This window comes from Anoplopoma fimbria, chromosome 19 (genome assembly GCF_027596085.1).
Source record: "Anoplopoma fimbria isolate UVic2021 breed Golden Eagle Sablefish chromosome 19, Afim_UVic_2022, whole genome shotgun sequence".
NCBI classification, from domain to species: Eukaryota; Metazoa; Chordata; class Actinopteri; order Perciformes; family Anoplopomatidae; genus Anoplopoma; species Anoplopoma fimbria.
Window position 1 is genome coordinate 9,555,271 of NC_072467.1, and position 17,313 is coordinate 9,572,583.

Below are 17,313 nucleotides of genomic sequence, written 5' to 3' on the forward strand. Positions count from 1 at the left end.
ATAAATCTATTTTCGTGCCAAAATAACTTCCTCAAGGCAAATGTTATTTTCACCAAAAACAGCAGATTTTAGTTACGTACAGTTCTACAGTAAAGATTGGGCCAACGGAAAGTCCCACTTGTGGTAAAACGTGGAAGAATACATGTAGTTGCATCATTATGCATGGAATATATGATATAATGGTGACATTGCCTTGCTAACAACTGCTGTCAGGCCACAGGCATGTCCTGCTCTCCTGCCTTAAACTTGTATTATCTTCAGCAATGCCAAGGAAGAAGTTCAGGTGTGACATCACACTGTACACAGGAAAGCTGATCATAATTACTGGCACATTACCGCTGACGAGGAGATCATCCATTGTCTATCTTATTGAATATAATCAAAAGTACAAACACAGTCCTAACACAGGGCTCTATCCACCAGTGAGTCACTCAGTAATTATACCAATGTAGGAAAGCAAATGATTTGGGGTACAGCCTAGAATAACATTTTCATTGAATTTACCAATTGAAAGGATAATATATTTGTTCAAGTTCCCTAGCTGTAATCTTGGAGGTTTAACAGAGGACACAGGTCTCTTGCCAGTTCAAGCACAGTCTGTGCCTGCATTCCTCTGCAGCAGGACGACTGCTACGTCTCAGTCCGAGGCACAGATTTGTCCAGTTCTGACTTCCACGGACAAACACGTGAGTTCCTGCTGGCCAGATGTATGGAAATGACCTCTAGAAAATTTGACCGTGTGCTGTGTGCTCACATGTTGGCATCAGCTTGTAAACCCAAATGAAAGAAATTGATGTTAAAATGGTGTTAAAACAAATAAAAGGTATTTTATACGCTTGCCCTTCTGGTTGCTGTTCTCAAGGCTGGTGGAGAAGGTGAACTCTGCCAAGCAGTGAACAAAGTCTTTCTTTGTGGTTTCTACATACGTTTGCTGTCCAGTACTTTGGGTGTGTGCATTGAATAATTAGAAATAATCACCTAGGAGTGAAAGTTTTCCACATTTGTCCTCCTGAAGAACACAAACTGAGCTGGTTGCCGTAGGTCATCCTGGCACCGTCACATATACGCTCCAACCCCCTGAGGGACCAATCTGTTGGTAAAAACAACAGATTGGTCCCTCAGTAAAAACAGAACTAACTTTGACCTTATAGGTACACAAACACAGCTCCAAGGGGACAATAAATATGCTCTCTTACCCAAGTTCTTCAGTTCTTCAATTCTTCAGCCCACGAATAGAAGCCAATATAATTCAACACTTTGCACTCCCACATTGTTTTTACGTTCGACAGAAACAAAATATCAGCTTCTTCCAAGGCTGGACAGTCTTTAAACGACAAAATAAAAAACGCGTAGTGTATTACATGGTTTGCAAAAGTATGACGGGATGAACTGACAAGTTGCATTAAAAAAAGTAGTAGATTTAAGATTTTGACTGAAGGACAAATAAACTAAGTATTATATGAAGTAATATGTTGATATAGAGGAAAAGACAATGAGTAGAAGAAATATAAACCACGAAGAAAAATGTTGCCACTAAAGATAAAAATGCTGATGATAGGACAAGGACAATGAAGTGTCTTTAACAGATACCTGTGAATGGTTAAGGGATTTAAAAATGAGAGTGTGTGTAAACCTGATGACAACCAGATGAAGCATTAAAAGGGAGTCAGCTTTTGAGGGGCAGAGAAAGATTGAGAGAGAGAGGGAGAGAGAGAGAGAGAGTGAGAGATCAGATGTGGATGGGAGGTGGAGAGAAAGCAGCCCTGAGGACAGACAGAGTGAGAGAACAGCAGGGATGAAAAAGGTGAACTATAAGAGAACGGAAGAAATGCCAGAGGAGAGGGTGCTATCAGGCAGAAACAAGCAGTGGAGGTAGAAGTTGAGACTCCTGACCAGTTCCAGTTATATGCAACTAACATTGAGCGAGTGATCAGTCCACCATGCTGCCCTGGAGGATGGCCGTCGTTGGTCTTTTCTACTGCTGCATCAGAGCAGGTGTCACGCAACATCAGACTACAGGTAAGACTTGAGCTGAACTCAGTATTTTAGTGCAGAAAGAGCAAACTGTTGCAAGATTGTTCTTATTTCTACATGATTCTTCACAGAGCTAAAAACAATATGTAGCAGCAATGCTATTTAATTGTAAGAACTTGTTGGTGGATCTTTTAATATATTTTAATTTCTAAAACCCTAAAAACTATTTTATAGAGCTGTGATTGAATTAGTCTTGGCTGTAATGTTCCTTGATTTCGCTGTAATATTAAACCAGAAAAAAAAGAGCCTCGAAACTGTCAAACTCAAACTTTCATCTCCAATGTTTTTACTGAAAACAGATTAACAAAAGAATGTACTAGCATGGTTTTGTAACAGGAATGACCTCATTATATGAATTGGCCATGAAAACCATGGCCAGTTTATCTCAGACATCTCCCTGTTATTCATCAAAACTAAAGCATCCCCCTCCATGCTTTGTCTTGAGAAACCAATCCTCTTTCTCAGGAACAATACTAAGAGTAACACATTTTTTTATTTAATTGTGCAAAATGATCGCCATCTCAAACAGACATTGATACTGTGTCATTCTAGTTACAGCAAATTCCCCTTCTACCCTCATCAAGCAACCAGGTTCAGATGTCATCTGCACCTGTTTCTAATAGGAAAACAATGGGAGGGACCAAAAGTGATCTGAGAGAGGAAACTCATATCCTCAAGTGAATGAAAAGCATACTGTGAGATATTCAGACCAGCTCTGTCTAGGGAATTCCTTTCATCTCAGAAGGTCGGATCTTTTGTGATTTGATAAGTTATCTTAGTTTTATCTCTCAATAAAAATAAACATTTAAAGACATGAACAGAAGTTATGATGCACTGATGGCCACAGTGAAACAATTCTGGTGGTTGAGTTTTCTGGTTCTGGCTTTGGACATTTCTCCATTGCCAGGAGGTCAAATTTATATAATTAAATCCAAGCATAAATAAGAAGCACCTCATCATTAAAAAATGGAGTCACCAGTAGGTCACATTTGGACTTCAATTTTAGCTGGTAAACATGTGACTTCTTTGTGCAGTTTACTGATGTGTTGATAAGTTTTGACCTCTGACTGCAAGCTTGAGTTGCCAAGCATGTGACGAAGGTCATAAACCATGTGATCTAAGCACGGCAAGCTCATGATCTTCATTATTCTTTTCTTTTTACCAATTACATCCAGAGAAAACTGTCCATCAGAATCAGTAAACACTGTGTGATTACAGCCTGGCTCATCCAATTTGCTTCCAATAATAAACATAATGTAATGCAGTTCGATGGAAGAGTAAGCAAAGATGATGAAAGATGTTTTTGGTCAGATATTGATGATATGAGCATTTAATCGGTATGCTTTGAGGAAATAGAATATATATAATCATACTAATTTAGCAGACTGACCAGAAGGAAAAGACAATCCTGATAAATAGTGCGTGACCTTTTGGCATTATTGAACTTAGATTACTGGACATCATTATTTAAACATTATGACTGACTTGTGTGCATGCACTGTTCCTGCAGAAGTCTGAAAAAGCAACAAAAAATGAAAATAATAAAAAAGATCCTGCAGATGTCTATTCAAATAACTTGTTGCACTTGTTGATCCAGATATTTAAGTGGATGGTGAGGAGGTTTACACATTTAACTGATTTCTCAAAGGGACAGTTTACAAATAATTTCCTCTTACCTGTAGTGTTTTTAATAAATTTTAAAAAATTAAATTTAAATTTTGTAGTTTGACATTTTACTAAAGCAACAATACATCCAGTGTTTGTTTTTGTTGTTTCAATAAGTAATGATGATTATCTTTGGTTCAATATAAAATGTGGTTATCGTGGCTTTTATACAAGAAGACCATGAGTAATTCTGGTTTCATGCCCCCCTAAATGTTTGTCTTTCCCTCCCCTTTTGGGTACAGCAAGCCACAGGACAATTAATTAGTTTTGCCTACTTATAACATTGAGTGTAATATGAAAGAGTAGCATGTTGTGTAGGGCCATAAATTATTGATTGGGTCTCATTTGGTCTCAAGTATGTTTTCAATAACGTGCATAAAACTAAGTTGTGATTTATCAAATGCATATCTCTGGCTTGTCTATACAAAATAATGTAAGGTGATACAGAGCTGGCAGTTTTATATATATATTTTTTAATATATATTTATATTATTTATAGATAAGGTCCTTTGTGATCCGGGTCGCGATGTTTTATCATTTTTAAAAAGTAGGTCCCCACAAAAAACGTTTGGGAACTTTGCTCTATACGATATGAATTGTAAACTGCCTGAGCTCCAGATATAACGTGCTTTAATAAAACCAGCCAGCAAAGACTGTTGGAGATATACGTACTGGACAGTAATTGAAAACAGTGGCCTTAATCTCTCACCGGTCTGGATTTCTTTCTGTCCGTTTCCACTTTCTTTATCTTGATGAATAGCAATGTCAGTCCGTCATTGGGTCCAACCCCTTTGGTCTTGAGTTAAATATCTTAACAAATATTGGATGGATTGCCATGGAATACAGAAATGAATATTCCCCAGCAGAGCATACCCTCTGCTTTCTGTGATCTCCTGACTTTTCCTCTAGTGCCACCAGCAGGTGACATCCATGGTCCCTTATTACTCTAAATGACTTTGTAGATCCCCTGACTTTTAAAGTAGTGTCCTCGTGTGGGTGTATGTAAAATGTCACAACAACTATTGAATTGATTTTCGTTACATACAGACTTTCACGTTGCCCCTCACAATGATTTCTAACAACTTTGCTGATCTTAGTTGAAAAATTTAAATTTGTCCAGTACATGAGCAAATACCATGGATGCATTATAGGTATTCAATACTGGACCTGAAGATACAGTCCGGTCATTTAAATGAAAATTGCTCGCCCAGTGAATGGGCAAAAAAGTACTTCTGTGTTTGCTTCCTACTTAGAATCTGTAGCCATGGCGCCAGAGGTCGGCAGCCTGTCGCAGCAGCTCTCTACCAGCTTTGCTACTTTTGTATTTTTTCTGCTATTTTTGTTCGTTGTTGTCCTGTTCTATTTCGTATTTTGTTGTATAGTATGTGTATTTATTGTCTGTGTCTGTGTAGTTGAGCTGCTGCAACACTTGAATTTCCCCCATGGGGATCAATAAAGGAATATAAAGTATGTAGAATAGATTTGGGACACAGCAAACATATGCACATGTTAGCATAGACCTTTTGAGCATTTAGCATTTAGCTCAAAGCATCGCTGTATATAGGTCTTGAGCTCTGTTTCTGCACAATTAATAGTATTTCACATAATGTGAAGCTCTCGATTTACCAGTCCATCTACGTTCCAACCCTCACCTATGGTCATGAGCTTTGGGTAGTGACCGAAAGAATGAGATCGCGAATACAAGCGGCCGAAATGAGCTTCCTTCGAAGGGTGGCTGGGCTCAGCCTTAGAGATAGGGTGAGGAGCTCAGACATCCGGAGGGAGCTCGGAGTAGAGCCGCTGCTCCTTCGCGTCGAAAGGGGCCAGCTGAGGTGGCTCGGGCATCTGATCAGGATGCCTCCTGGACGCCTCCCTTTAGAGGTTTTCCAGGCACGTCCAACTGGTAAGAGGCCCCGGGGTAGACCCAGAACACGCTGGAGAGATTATATATCTCGTCTGGCCTGGGAACGCCTCGGGGTTCCCCAGGAGGAGCTGGAAAGTGTTGCTGGGGAGAAGGACATCTGGAGGACCCTCCTTAGCTTGCTGCCCCCGCGACCCGGCCCCGGATAAGCGGAAGGAGATGGATGGATGGATAATGTGACTGCGTAGTATTTGAGGAATGTCTGGACAAATGAGTTATGGTTGTACTTCCTCATGCTCTAATCATAAACAAGGGCAAAGGTTTTCGCCTGTGAGCTTTCTAAGGCCGCATAGGATTGTTGTGGTTGACACCTTGCTTTACCCATGATGTGAAAATGAGCCTAAAAAACTGAGCCCACATACACTGCATGCTAAAATCATCTGGAGCCTGTTGTACGATCTGTGTGTTACACCGCCCTTCATTCATCTGCTGCCTTTGAAGTCTGAGGTCACGTCTCACCGCCTGCAGATAGAAGTCATCTGTAAAGTCAGAGATCACAGAGTTTGAAACGCATATCATAGTATCTCCCGGTGAGAGCCCAACGAACTTGGCTTGGCTGAGAGCCCTGTCACATGGATTTCCAGCTAAACACGTTCAAGAAGCCTTTTAGGTCCACAGTAGTAAATTACAAGACAAAAACATGAAAGGTAAATGCTTTTCAAGGGACATTATCGTTGTTTTTCTACAATCCCTCATTCTCAATGTGTATCTCTCTTTACCTACTAGAATTATTCCCAGGTGTAAGCAAAATCAAAAGAGGGGCGACAAATATGGTGAACCCCACCTTCCACAACTCCTTTGATGACGTTCATCTATTATTTGAGGTGAGACACATGTATCCATAAGTGTGTCTGAAGTGTAAAAACAGCGAATAAACCTCAATAATGAACGTTGAGCAGTTCTTCTTCTTTTCATTTACCAGATCCTGCTGACTGGCATCAACTTTGAGGCAAGTGGAGAGTTTTCAGTCCAAGATGCTGAGCTGGCTTCCCTCCGCAAGACAAGAAACCTGGAAGTCATCTGTGAGGAGATCATTCCCAAGAAGCTATCAGACGTATTTAGGCTCATCACTGACCTTTCACACCACATTGGTCACCTGCATCAGGACGATTTTGAGCGCACCCTGTTGACCTTGGTGTACACCGCCCAGGGGATGGTCAATTCCTCGACTGAAAACCAACGAAGCATGTGGGCCGAGTCTTTTGTTAGTTTGTACAAAGTCCTCAAGCAGGATCTGACAGAGAAAAACTAAGAAGATACTGATTTTGACGCCCAATGGCTCCATGTTTGATATAGTCATATGAAAAAGATCCATAGAGATTAGTGGGTAGCCTTGGTTTGTGCTTTGGGGAAACAATGGCAGACTGTAAGGAGCCTGGGAGAGCAATCCTGTCAGAAATTGTTGCCACAAAGAAGTAAAGTGATAATGACAAAAGTATTAAAATATTTACTGTCACAGCAAAGTTAATGCAAACATAAGGCACTGCATAAATATGTAACGCTTTGTAGGATTTATATGCTGTATGCAAAAACAAACATCTTGGATCTCCCTACATTCACATGTCTTTCCAGTCTTTGTTCACTAGCACCTGGTTGTGATGACATTCTAAAACTGATAAGACAAAATAAATCGAACAAAACATCAAGCAAACTAAAGAATTCAGTAGTTTTACGTGTAGTGGTATGCTCTGTGAATACAAATTACTGTACAGAAAAATGTCTGTAAGATGTATATATTTATTATTATATATAAGTTATAATAGTTAATAATAATCAGGTAATTAAGTGCCTCCCTAAAGAAAACCATATATTAATCAATCTTATGCAAAATGTCTTTCCAAATGGTCACATCATTTCTTTACAGTACAGTGTATTTAAAAAAGGAAAGGAAGTCCAACTGAGCCGCCTCTGGTGTGTTTTTGGTTAATTCCCAAAATGGCATGCTGAAGTGGGTACACAACTCACAGAGCAACTCCAATAATGATATGTGAAGGCTCCGGATGTCCAAGTTGCTGCTTAGGCTCCAGGGCATTAGTATCTGCTGTGCATCCATCCAGGGAGCTGGGCTCACCAGGAGGACAGAAAGGTACGTATCGGAGCCAGGAGGAGGAAGACAAGTAAGAGCTGATTCCAAAGGGAATGTTGTAGACTTCTCCGATATCCAGCGTGCTGCTGGACTCATCCTCGAGAGCTTTGTTCCACGCCAGGATGCCTCGTTCATGCTTTGATCCTGTTAGACACATGTTAAATGTGTTAAGCCATACTATTACTGGTCTACTGAAAACACTTTTGACTCTTCACGTGACATTTGTGCTGGATCTTTGGTCTAATCACCAAGATTGCATATCATATATTTTTACAATGTTGTTTTGCTGTTAGTATTATGACAATATAATGACTTAATTAAGATGAGGATTTAGATTACTTAAACAATTTCAAAGTAAAAAAAAAATACCTGGAATTGTGTTGTCCAGAAAGAAGCCAAGGAAACCTCCTACAAACATACTGGTTGTCAGAAGTACCAGCAGCACATGGTCCAGTTCAACGAAACCTGAACACAACACAATGGACATACTTAAAAAAATCAAGTAAAAGATGGATGCTTTATCTGAAAATTACAGACATATAGTGATATTTAATTCATGTACCTGTGGCAATAGCTTTGGGATTCTTAAATATCCAGTTAGGAATAACCAGACCAGAGAACATGGAGAAGCCAAAAATGAAGATGTTTCGAGAAGAATTCATATTGGCATACTTAGAATAGGAGAAAAAAAAAGAAAAGTTGAACCAACATTTTGATCAATGTCAAAAACATGTTTGCCAAAATGCTTAAGGTTTAATAGTGTGTACCTGCAGATTAGAAACTCCTGCTGCAGCGATCACGCCAAACATAACCATGAACATCCCTCCAACCACAGGTGTTGGGATAGTGGTGAATATGGCAGCCACTTTACCAAACACACCCATGGCAACCATTAAGAATCCGCTGGCAACAATCACCATGCGACTGCCAACCTGCAGAAAGAAAAGACAGAAAAGAAAAAAGATACTCTTGAAACTGTCTTAAACAAAAAGGTTATGCTTAATGTGTCAGTTCGAGAAAATAACTTACAGGTACACTCAGGCTGGTCTTACCTTTGTAATACCGAGGGCTCCAACATTCTCGCTGTATGAAGTGGTACCATTTCCTGTACCCCAGGCTCCAGCCAGCAAACAGCCCAGTCCCTCAATACCAATACCTCTGTTTATAGCATGTTTAGGAGGAGGCGGAGCCCCAGAGAGCCTGGCACAAGCGTGGTAATCTCCTACAGACTCTATCATGGAGGAAATCACACCAGCCAATATGCCAACCACCCCTGCCAGGCTCACAGTCGGCATCCCCCACTGACCTAAGTTTGGATTCAAACATAATGAAACAGAGAATGACACAGTGCATATAACCTGCAAACCCTTATTTTACTATTCACTGTTTTAATAAGAAAAAGTCACCTCAGGTGATAGATTGGCAGCCTTTTACCTGGGTACGGAAAACTGATCCAGGGAGCTTGGCTCAAAACATCTCCTTTTAGGTCAGTACGGGCCAGGAAGCCGTACTGGTCTGGGTCAGTAGGAAACACATTGTAGGTTGTCAAAATGTAGCAAATGAGCCAAGACAAAGTTATTCCAAGCAGAACCTGAGGACACGTAGAAAAAAGAATGAAGTGTAAAGATGAAATTCATAATTTAATCTCAATCAACTTGTTTGATGATACTAACAGGGAGAATCTGAAAGATGTAGACACGGGAGGTGTGCAGCTTTTTCTCCTTGCTGAACGTAGGAAAGGGCACAGGTATGTGACGGAGGTACTGTGAGAACAGGATGATCAGGGCCGTGGTCCTGTGTGAGACAGAGACAAAGACATTAATTCACATTATAAATGTCACAGTGAGTTCAAGTAAAACTGCACTACTTTGTTGCTAAATCTAGTTCTAATCAACATAAAGCAAAGTAGAGGAACTAACAGGTTATTTGGCAAGGAACCTTTTAAAATGTTTTCCTGCACAGCCAAGATATTTAGACTTAAAGGACTACTTAAAAGATTTAAAGTCTATTATTATTAAAAAACTAAAATAAATAAATTGACAATCCTCAAGGCAGGGGAGGAAGATTTAACATAACCTACTTAATGCATGACATTTACATTAACTTCTTCTTACAGAGATCTCAGTTGAGCGAAGATTGAATTTTACTAAACTGACAAGATAATGGTTTCATGCAAGATAATCAGAAAGTGATCTTAAAGTTAGAAAAATAATAGAATGGCAGACTTGAAAAAGACTGTTTTTGCTTTGTTTGCACTACGCATCAGAATTATCCCAAACCCTAAAATGAACCTATTTGGGAATTGTACCCACATGCTTGATATGCCCCAGTGGTTGCCAGCACTGGTACCAGCTGAGTCAAACAGAGATAGTCCAATGAGAGAGATGGTGGGAGCGATGGTGAGAGGTCCAATGAAGCGCATGAAGAGGCCGATGAGGCCGGAGAAACCGACAAACACCTGGAAGAGTGAGCCCACCATAATGGACCCCTGTAGCTGAAGAAAGACAGGTAAGATGACATCAAAATGTGGCATCACACCAATTACAAAGGTATACCAGAGAGGAGCTTTATAGCTAATATCATTGTCACAATTTTGTTACCATATGCAAATTACACCTTGGTTTCAATAGCTGTTCAGACCAGTGGTACTGTTCAATTCAACATCCAATTTATATGACAGAAAACCAAAAATAATTGTTAACAGAGTTGGTTATCATGAACTTAACAATACATCATATTTATAAACTCAGATGTTTTCAAATTTAGAGATTTTGAAACCTCACGGTTGCACAATTCATCTATAAAGAAACACTATATTTAGTAGGTAAGTAATCCAAGATGAATTTTGTATTACAATTTTGTATTTGTTTACATGTAGATTATATCTCAAGGAATCATTCCATGGGAGAGAGGTCAACAGGAGGTCCAAAACCAACTCGACAAAGCACGTTTCCTGCTAAACACGTGAGCTCAGTATAAAATATAAATTAAGGATCATATTATTTTGCATCCTCAAGTCTTTCATTCACAGTTGGATGTGTGTCTTTGTGTGTGTGTATCTTTATGTGATTTTGAGAGCCACACCAGAGGAGTGTAAGCTAGGGGTCTTCAATTGGGGGTCATAAAACTCCAGCCTGCAGCTAAGTATTAACCCTCCAGTTTGTGAGCCTCAACATTTAAAGCATAAATGCATAATTTTCAAATAGTAAAGCATGGCACAATAATTCATGTACATTTTATTGGGAAAATTAGATTTCATTCTGGTCCTCATGAGTTCACAGTGTCTTCGTCTGAGCCTTTTAAAAGAAGTCAGACTTCAGGGTCCGTAACCCGTGAAGGAGTCCTAATTCAATAAACTGGTTCAGGTGGTCAGAATGGTGCTTCATCATCTTGTCTGCTTTTCTCCTCTGTGAGTTTATCCAGGCCATGATGTTAACTTAGAGTTTGTCAGTTAGCACCATAAGTGCCCTGGATGTAAACCAAACCAAAGTTTATCTGTTAAAATTTTAAAGTTAAAGATTTTTTTTCATCATCACATTTCAGTTTTGACAACAAGCTAGTCGCTAACTTTATATACTTGTGGCTGGTGCTGGTCTGGTAGCACACTGTTTTTGTTCAGTGAAAACAGCTGCCTGGGAACAAGGTTGAGCAGGAAGACTGAACCAAATCATTAAGCTGCAGGCCGTAAGACCAAAAAATGTGAACTGAAAGATGTTAAAGCTCTCTGTAGACATGAGAGGAAATGCTGATTTGGATGATTCTTTTTGCTGTTTTTCACCATGCACTGTACACATTACACATGGTCATTTCAGCTATTGGTTGTATACAAATATTGATTAGTGCAGCTTTAAGCTAATTAAAAGAAGTTGTCTTTGCCTGGTTTAGAGGTTTTGATGCTGTTTTATCACTATCTGCAGCGATCTATAAGTTTGCTTCCACTTATAAAACTGAGTGTTTTCCCAGTTGTCTGGATTTGGAGAGAGCTCAACAAGAAAGTAAAAGAGAGGTGCTGCAACGGGAAGTCTTTTGTCAGATTATCATATGGCTTCTACACTTGAATAATACCGTTGGGTCCACAGGTTCAAAAATGGCAAGTGGCCATTTACATGTGAAGAAAATACCATCTGCAGAAAATGTTCAGTGAGTTACGCTGTGAGTCGTTATAATAAAGATTACATGGTTTACTTACTGCTCTCATTCGACTCTGCCACACCTCTATGAACTCTGTGGAGGAGGTGTTGACGAGGCTGGCATTTTGGGTCCAAGCAGGACATGTCCACTCTGGCATGGACAGCATTGCCATGGAAGGAGCCAGCAATGTGAATGTACCACCTTGGAGAATGGGAAGTCTGGGAATGTCAAAGAGAAATAATGGGGCAATTAAGAGAAGGGAGCCAGACAGATATGAAGTCAGGATAGATTGATTTGTGATCTTTTATCATGTCAGATGTTATGCAAGATAGCTTGGGGCAAAGGGTATATCAACAACCATACTACTTTAAGGCAATAAAAAGGTTACATTTGCTTGACAAAAGTGCGGCTCCTTTCAAGTCGACATCGAGTCTCTCTCTATATACAGTCCCTGTTTCTTACACTCATTTGGTAATGTTCTTGATTTAAATCATGTGCTCTATCCAGGGTTAACTGAGGTAAAGTAATTCGCTATCTAATAATCCTCGATGCTCCTCAAATTACTGTCAACAATTAACATCAGACCGTAGCAAACTTAGAATGTCTCACAGAAAGTCAGAATAGTCAGAAGTTTGTTTTTTTCAGAAAACATGGAAAAGTCAAGGGAATATTTAAGACACATAATTTGATGCGAGTTTATAATGTGGTCATCCTAAGGGATACAGATGATTTGTGTTGTTTTTTTATTTTGGCTTCTCCTGAACAGTGGCCGTTTAACATACCGACTGCTTTCCTTACCGCTGACCTCCAGGTATTTTTTGGAGAGAGATAAGAAAGCAGCAGTGGTGCTAAGCCAGGGGAATGCCGATTTAGCAATAGCTAGATTCCAAACATAATAAGATTGAAATTCCTCCCCTAATCCTACTGTGACACCAATATTCAGCCAGTCTACACAAACATAGTGCAAGTTCAGAGCAGCAAAACGTGGTTGAAGTGTGTAGGGCGCTCAAACAAAAAACAGCCATTGCATCATTTCTCCATGTGTGTATGTCTCTGCACACAAGAGACAAGTCCCATTGAGAAGCTTTAACACTTTGTGAAGGTGTGCTGCTAGTCTTGATTTTTTTCTTTTGGGTACTCTGTTCTGGCATTTGCAGCAACAGAGAAGAAGTTGTAATCTACATCATCAAATTGCATCATATTGTATCAAAATGTATGACTTTGTATTCGTATTATGCTGTAGGCTATATATCTTACTTAACAATTAGATAAGACGTATTATAAAACATTAGATATCTCACTATGTGATTCTTTCTTTTACCCATTTTTTCCTAATCACAGATCTGCTGTGTTCTCTGCATTGATTTAAGTGTGCGGATATCTATTCTATCAGTTCCTCATCACAGCCAACAGTACTTTAACATTTGAAAGCATACTAATGTAGAAGCTCTCCTTTATTCCTCCTGGTAATCCCTTAAATAGAAGCTGTGCCCACTAACACAGTAAAATATTCTGTTGTTCATAGTTCACTCTGGCAGGCTGCACAGTTCAAAAGAGGTTAAGAAGGAAAGCTGCTCTGCTTGTTAAATCAGAGGGAGCAGCATGGTTAATTCCACTTTAATGCTCCCTGCTGTACTCCTGGATTTATAAACAGTCTTTGATTGAATCACAAACCAACACAGCATGAGAAAAGCACTGAACAGATCTATCTTATCCGGTGTGCGATAAGGTTGACATAGAAACCAACTATGTCAACTAACCATGTATCACTCTTCCAGCTCAATAAACTACCTCTCCTTGATTCCTTACCTAATGCCAAAGGTCACTTGCAACAGAGTGCAAATACCAGAGACGAAGAAGATGGTGCTGATGAGGTGGCTCTGTGTGAGGCCATCAAACTGCAGACACAACCCCTGAGACAGGATTAACGGGATGGCGATGATTCCCCCAAATGCCGTCAAACAGTGCTGCGAGAGAAAAAGATGGGGGGGAAAGATATCAAGAGATACATTTAGTTCATGTCTGATGTACATAAGGAGAAATTAGTAAAATATGTCATATGCTGGGGGGGAATAATTCTCCAAACACAAGCTAATCTTTACAAGTTTGTAGCAAGTCAGTGGAATACATGTATACTTGGAATGACCCGTGATCGATGCTGTAATAATGGTAATGGTAGAAAGTGTAAATGAGAAATAGTTTATATGGGCAAATACAAGTAGGTTACATCTTCAGAGGAAAGTCTGACTGATCACAACTACAAAACACTTTAAAAAAACTTGCTGACTTTACCGTCTTAACTGTATCTGAAGCAAATTTCACAATCAGGTATATGTAAATAAGACCAAGTCCAACCAAGCATGAAGGAAACGTTAAAAGGAAGCTTTCATGTGACACTGTGGTCATGTTTGCATTTTTACGTAATAATCAGAAGCTACTTTATGCTCCATGGGCTTTTAATCAGGAAACGACTAGAGCGTCATTGTCAAACATGGCTAAAACCCCTTTGCTGACGTACCTGGATGCCTAGGATGATGCACAGGTACCAGGGAGGTACATCTGTCACACAATATGCTAGTTTGTTGCTGTCCCCCTCCATGGACGAGTCCATTTCTTCTCCACGTTCTGTGTCAGGTAGATCACAAAAGCGTCCCTCAAGCTTCAATCAGTCAGACAGAGAAACAGACAGAGGTCAATAAAAGAGACACATGAAATAATGACATGCTTCAGATCTTTGTATTGGATTATGGCAATCTGTAATTTTGCTCTATTGGTCAAATCTCAAAACAACAATAACACAATTGAATGCTTTAGTACTCGTTCAACCAGCACAACTTTGGGATACCCATAGACCTGACAATTCCTTGTAAGGGAAATTGGTTTAGTACTTGTTAGCTCAAGCCTTCCTATTCATTTCGAGAAAAACAAAAAGTTACAGTCAGATAAGAAACACAATTTCAACAGCAGGACTAAATGTTATACTGTCTCTCTTTCTTTTCTTTGTTTTCTGGACTACTTTTTTCAGACAAAGTATCATCACTTTTGTATATAGTTAATAATTGTACTAAAACCTCATGTTTCTCTGACTAAACAGTGTGTCACTTATCTTTTCAGTATTGGGTTTATATGCATGGAGGAGCAAGAATGTACATTCACATGTTTCCAGGACACTACTTTGCCAGCTAATCTATCGGTTGTCAATTATTAACTAATCAAAACATCCGCTTTATAAAAGATTACCCAGTGCAGATAGAGAAGAAATAAATCACCAAGTAATAGTTATAAATGCAACCAGAATGTGTCCACATTCACATACTTTAAAAGGAAATCATTGGATTTTTACATGACCATATACTGGCTTTACAATTGTCTGAATAGCTTTACAAGAACATTTTAAGTTTGTCATCTTTTCAAAAATTAAGAATTAAGTAAAGGTTATACTTACTGCAAATGCATAGTTGTCAAGACCATTACTGTCCTTTCCTGGAGCCATGTCAGCTTCAGCTTAAAGGCTCAGGTGGTGATCTTCTGAGCTCAAATACAAAACAGGAAAGTGAAAAAACATCAGCGAGAAGGGAGGGAACACATCAAGAGGGTATGGGAGAGTCTGATAGAGAAGGGAGAGAGGCAGGAGGTGGGAGTATGGGTGAGCCGTACATTTTGAAATGAAGGAGCAGAGTTCAGTCTTGAGACTGCTTGCGCTTGTTGACTGAAATGAGTCCTGCCAGCATCTCATGTGAGCTCAATTATAACAGTTACAGCAGCTGACCAACCAGCTTCTGGTAGGTAGGAGATGACATTTGTTTTCCCTTCTCGGTTTCCCTCAAACACACTCCTAATCTCATAACAAGAGTCCTTTAAGAAGTTGGAAGAGCATTACAAAAAATGTTATGCATTGATAGTGGTATTTAGGACTCTTTAGCTGAAAGAGCAGAGCCTTCAATGTAATACACTGTTCTCTTTGGCTGTTGTTTTATGACAAAGACACATTTATGTAGTCAGAGGTACTGAATAGTTGAAATCCAGTCTTCAGGGCATAGCTCAGTTATGTCTTGCCCTTTCCAGCCTACTTTTTTTTCTTATTCTAACACCAAATATTTGTTTTGTGGAGGGCAAACCTCCCTAACTATCTCATGCTGTCACATGGTGCTAATCTCTTATTGATGATGGGTCAATGTTCAGCAAATGATAACTTAATTTACTCATTTACTGTAAATTTCTACTTCCCCTAAATTATATTAGCTTTAATTATATTATTAGTCTAAATTAAGAGTTTGATAGCAGTCCACATCTACTTCATTAAGTAAAGTCGTAATATCTCACACGTTTGGCATCCATACACGGTTTTATCCACTTCATCTCTTCTTGTTTCAAAGTGAAGATCCAGGTCACAGATAGGCAGCTGCATGACACCAGGAGGAAGCTGGGAATAGGCTATTTAAGAACAAAGCTCATCAAAGGAATACCTCACTTTAGATAATCCCAGACACAGTCACATCCCTCAGCTGCCTCTTTGAAAGTTTTCAGTGCTATTTTTTATTACTATTTCCATTACCTCCGCAATTTACTAAATAATTAAAAAGAGCATTTTATGAAATCCTCGGTCCACAGAATACCAGCTGTAGGGTCTTGTGCTCACATCTAAATATGCAGCTTTAAAATGTTACAACTGACCTGATGTAGCGCTAGCTGAGAATATAAATGTACAATGTTTCAGGAAAATCTATTCAATTAATTTCAATCAAAACCACAAATGTCAACCTCATGGTGGCACTCGAGGAAAAAATCAGGCCATCATCAGAATCAGCAGAATTTGTCGACTGGTTCATGTTAGTACAAAATTTCATGCCAACCCATCAAATAGTTGTCAAGATGTTTCCATCAGAACCAATCCGGTGGAGCAAACAGCCGATAAATCAGTTGTCATTGCCATTCATTGCTGAAAGCACAAGAATCTGACAGAAATGAAGCTAATTGGCTTTAAGATATCATACAGTGGGAAAGTACAAGTGATATTTATCTGTAACATTGATGTTCTCCTCATAGAGTCAGAATAAAATAAAAAAAGTTGTGAAATAATACTATTAGAAAAAGTTTGTTTTCTCTGTTATGGACTGTTCAAAAAGAAGGAAAGGAAGCTTGAAAAATGTATCCAAATGGAATAGTTGAAGGAAATTGAGCTCACATGAAACTTGCAAAGCACAGAGAGAGGCAGCTCGGGGACATCATGAGGGCATCTGCTCTGTGTGCATGTGACTGCATTCAGCATACGATACAAGGATGCATCACATGGCATGGAGTGAAGGCCTGGGATTGGTGCTAATATTCTTTCATATCACTTTATGAAAGCTGAATTAAGACAGAATCATGGTAGGCATGTGTATGTTAAATATGAGCCATGAACGTATTTTAACATCACAGCCTGTGTTTGAACTGGAATTAATAAGCAGTAAATCCATTGTTGTCATCAGCTAAT

General features: G+C 39.3%; 2 protein-coding genes across 2 annotated transcripts; one reads left to right on the plus strand and one right to left on the minus strand.

Annotated features, from left to right (window-relative positions):
* The first annotated feature begins 1,940 nt into the window (after window positions 1-1,940).
* Window positions 1,941-6,872, plus strand: LOC129108882 (protein FAM180A-like). The gene is made up of 3 exons (XM_054620805.1): window positions 1,941-2,019; window positions 6,347-6,444; window positions 6,543-6,872. Exons 1-3 carry the CDS (start codon window positions 1,941-1,943, stop codon window positions 6,870-6,872), a joined length of 507 nt encoding a protein of 168 aa, XP_054476780.1.
* A 259-nt stretch (window positions 6,873-7,131) lies between these two features.
* slc23a4 (solute carrier family 23 member 4) lies at window positions 7,132-15,371 on the minus strand. Its single transcript, XM_054620461.1, has 12 exons — window positions 15,283-15,371; window positions 14,356-14,496; window positions 13,647-13,804; window positions 11,896-12,055; window positions 10,019-10,200; window positions 9,380-9,500; window positions 9,141-9,297; window positions 8,759-9,012; window positions 8,474-8,638; window positions 8,269-8,377; window positions 8,076-8,171; window positions 7,132-7,850 (listed from the first exon to the last, which is right to left on the minus strand). Exons 1-12 carry the CDS (start codon window positions 15,328-15,330, stop codon window positions 7,582-7,584), a joined length of 1,860 nt encoding a protein of 619 aa, XP_054476436.1. The 5' UTR covers window positions 15,331-15,371; the 3' UTR covers window positions 7,132-7,581.
* Window positions 15,372-17,313: the final 1,942 nt, after the last annotated feature.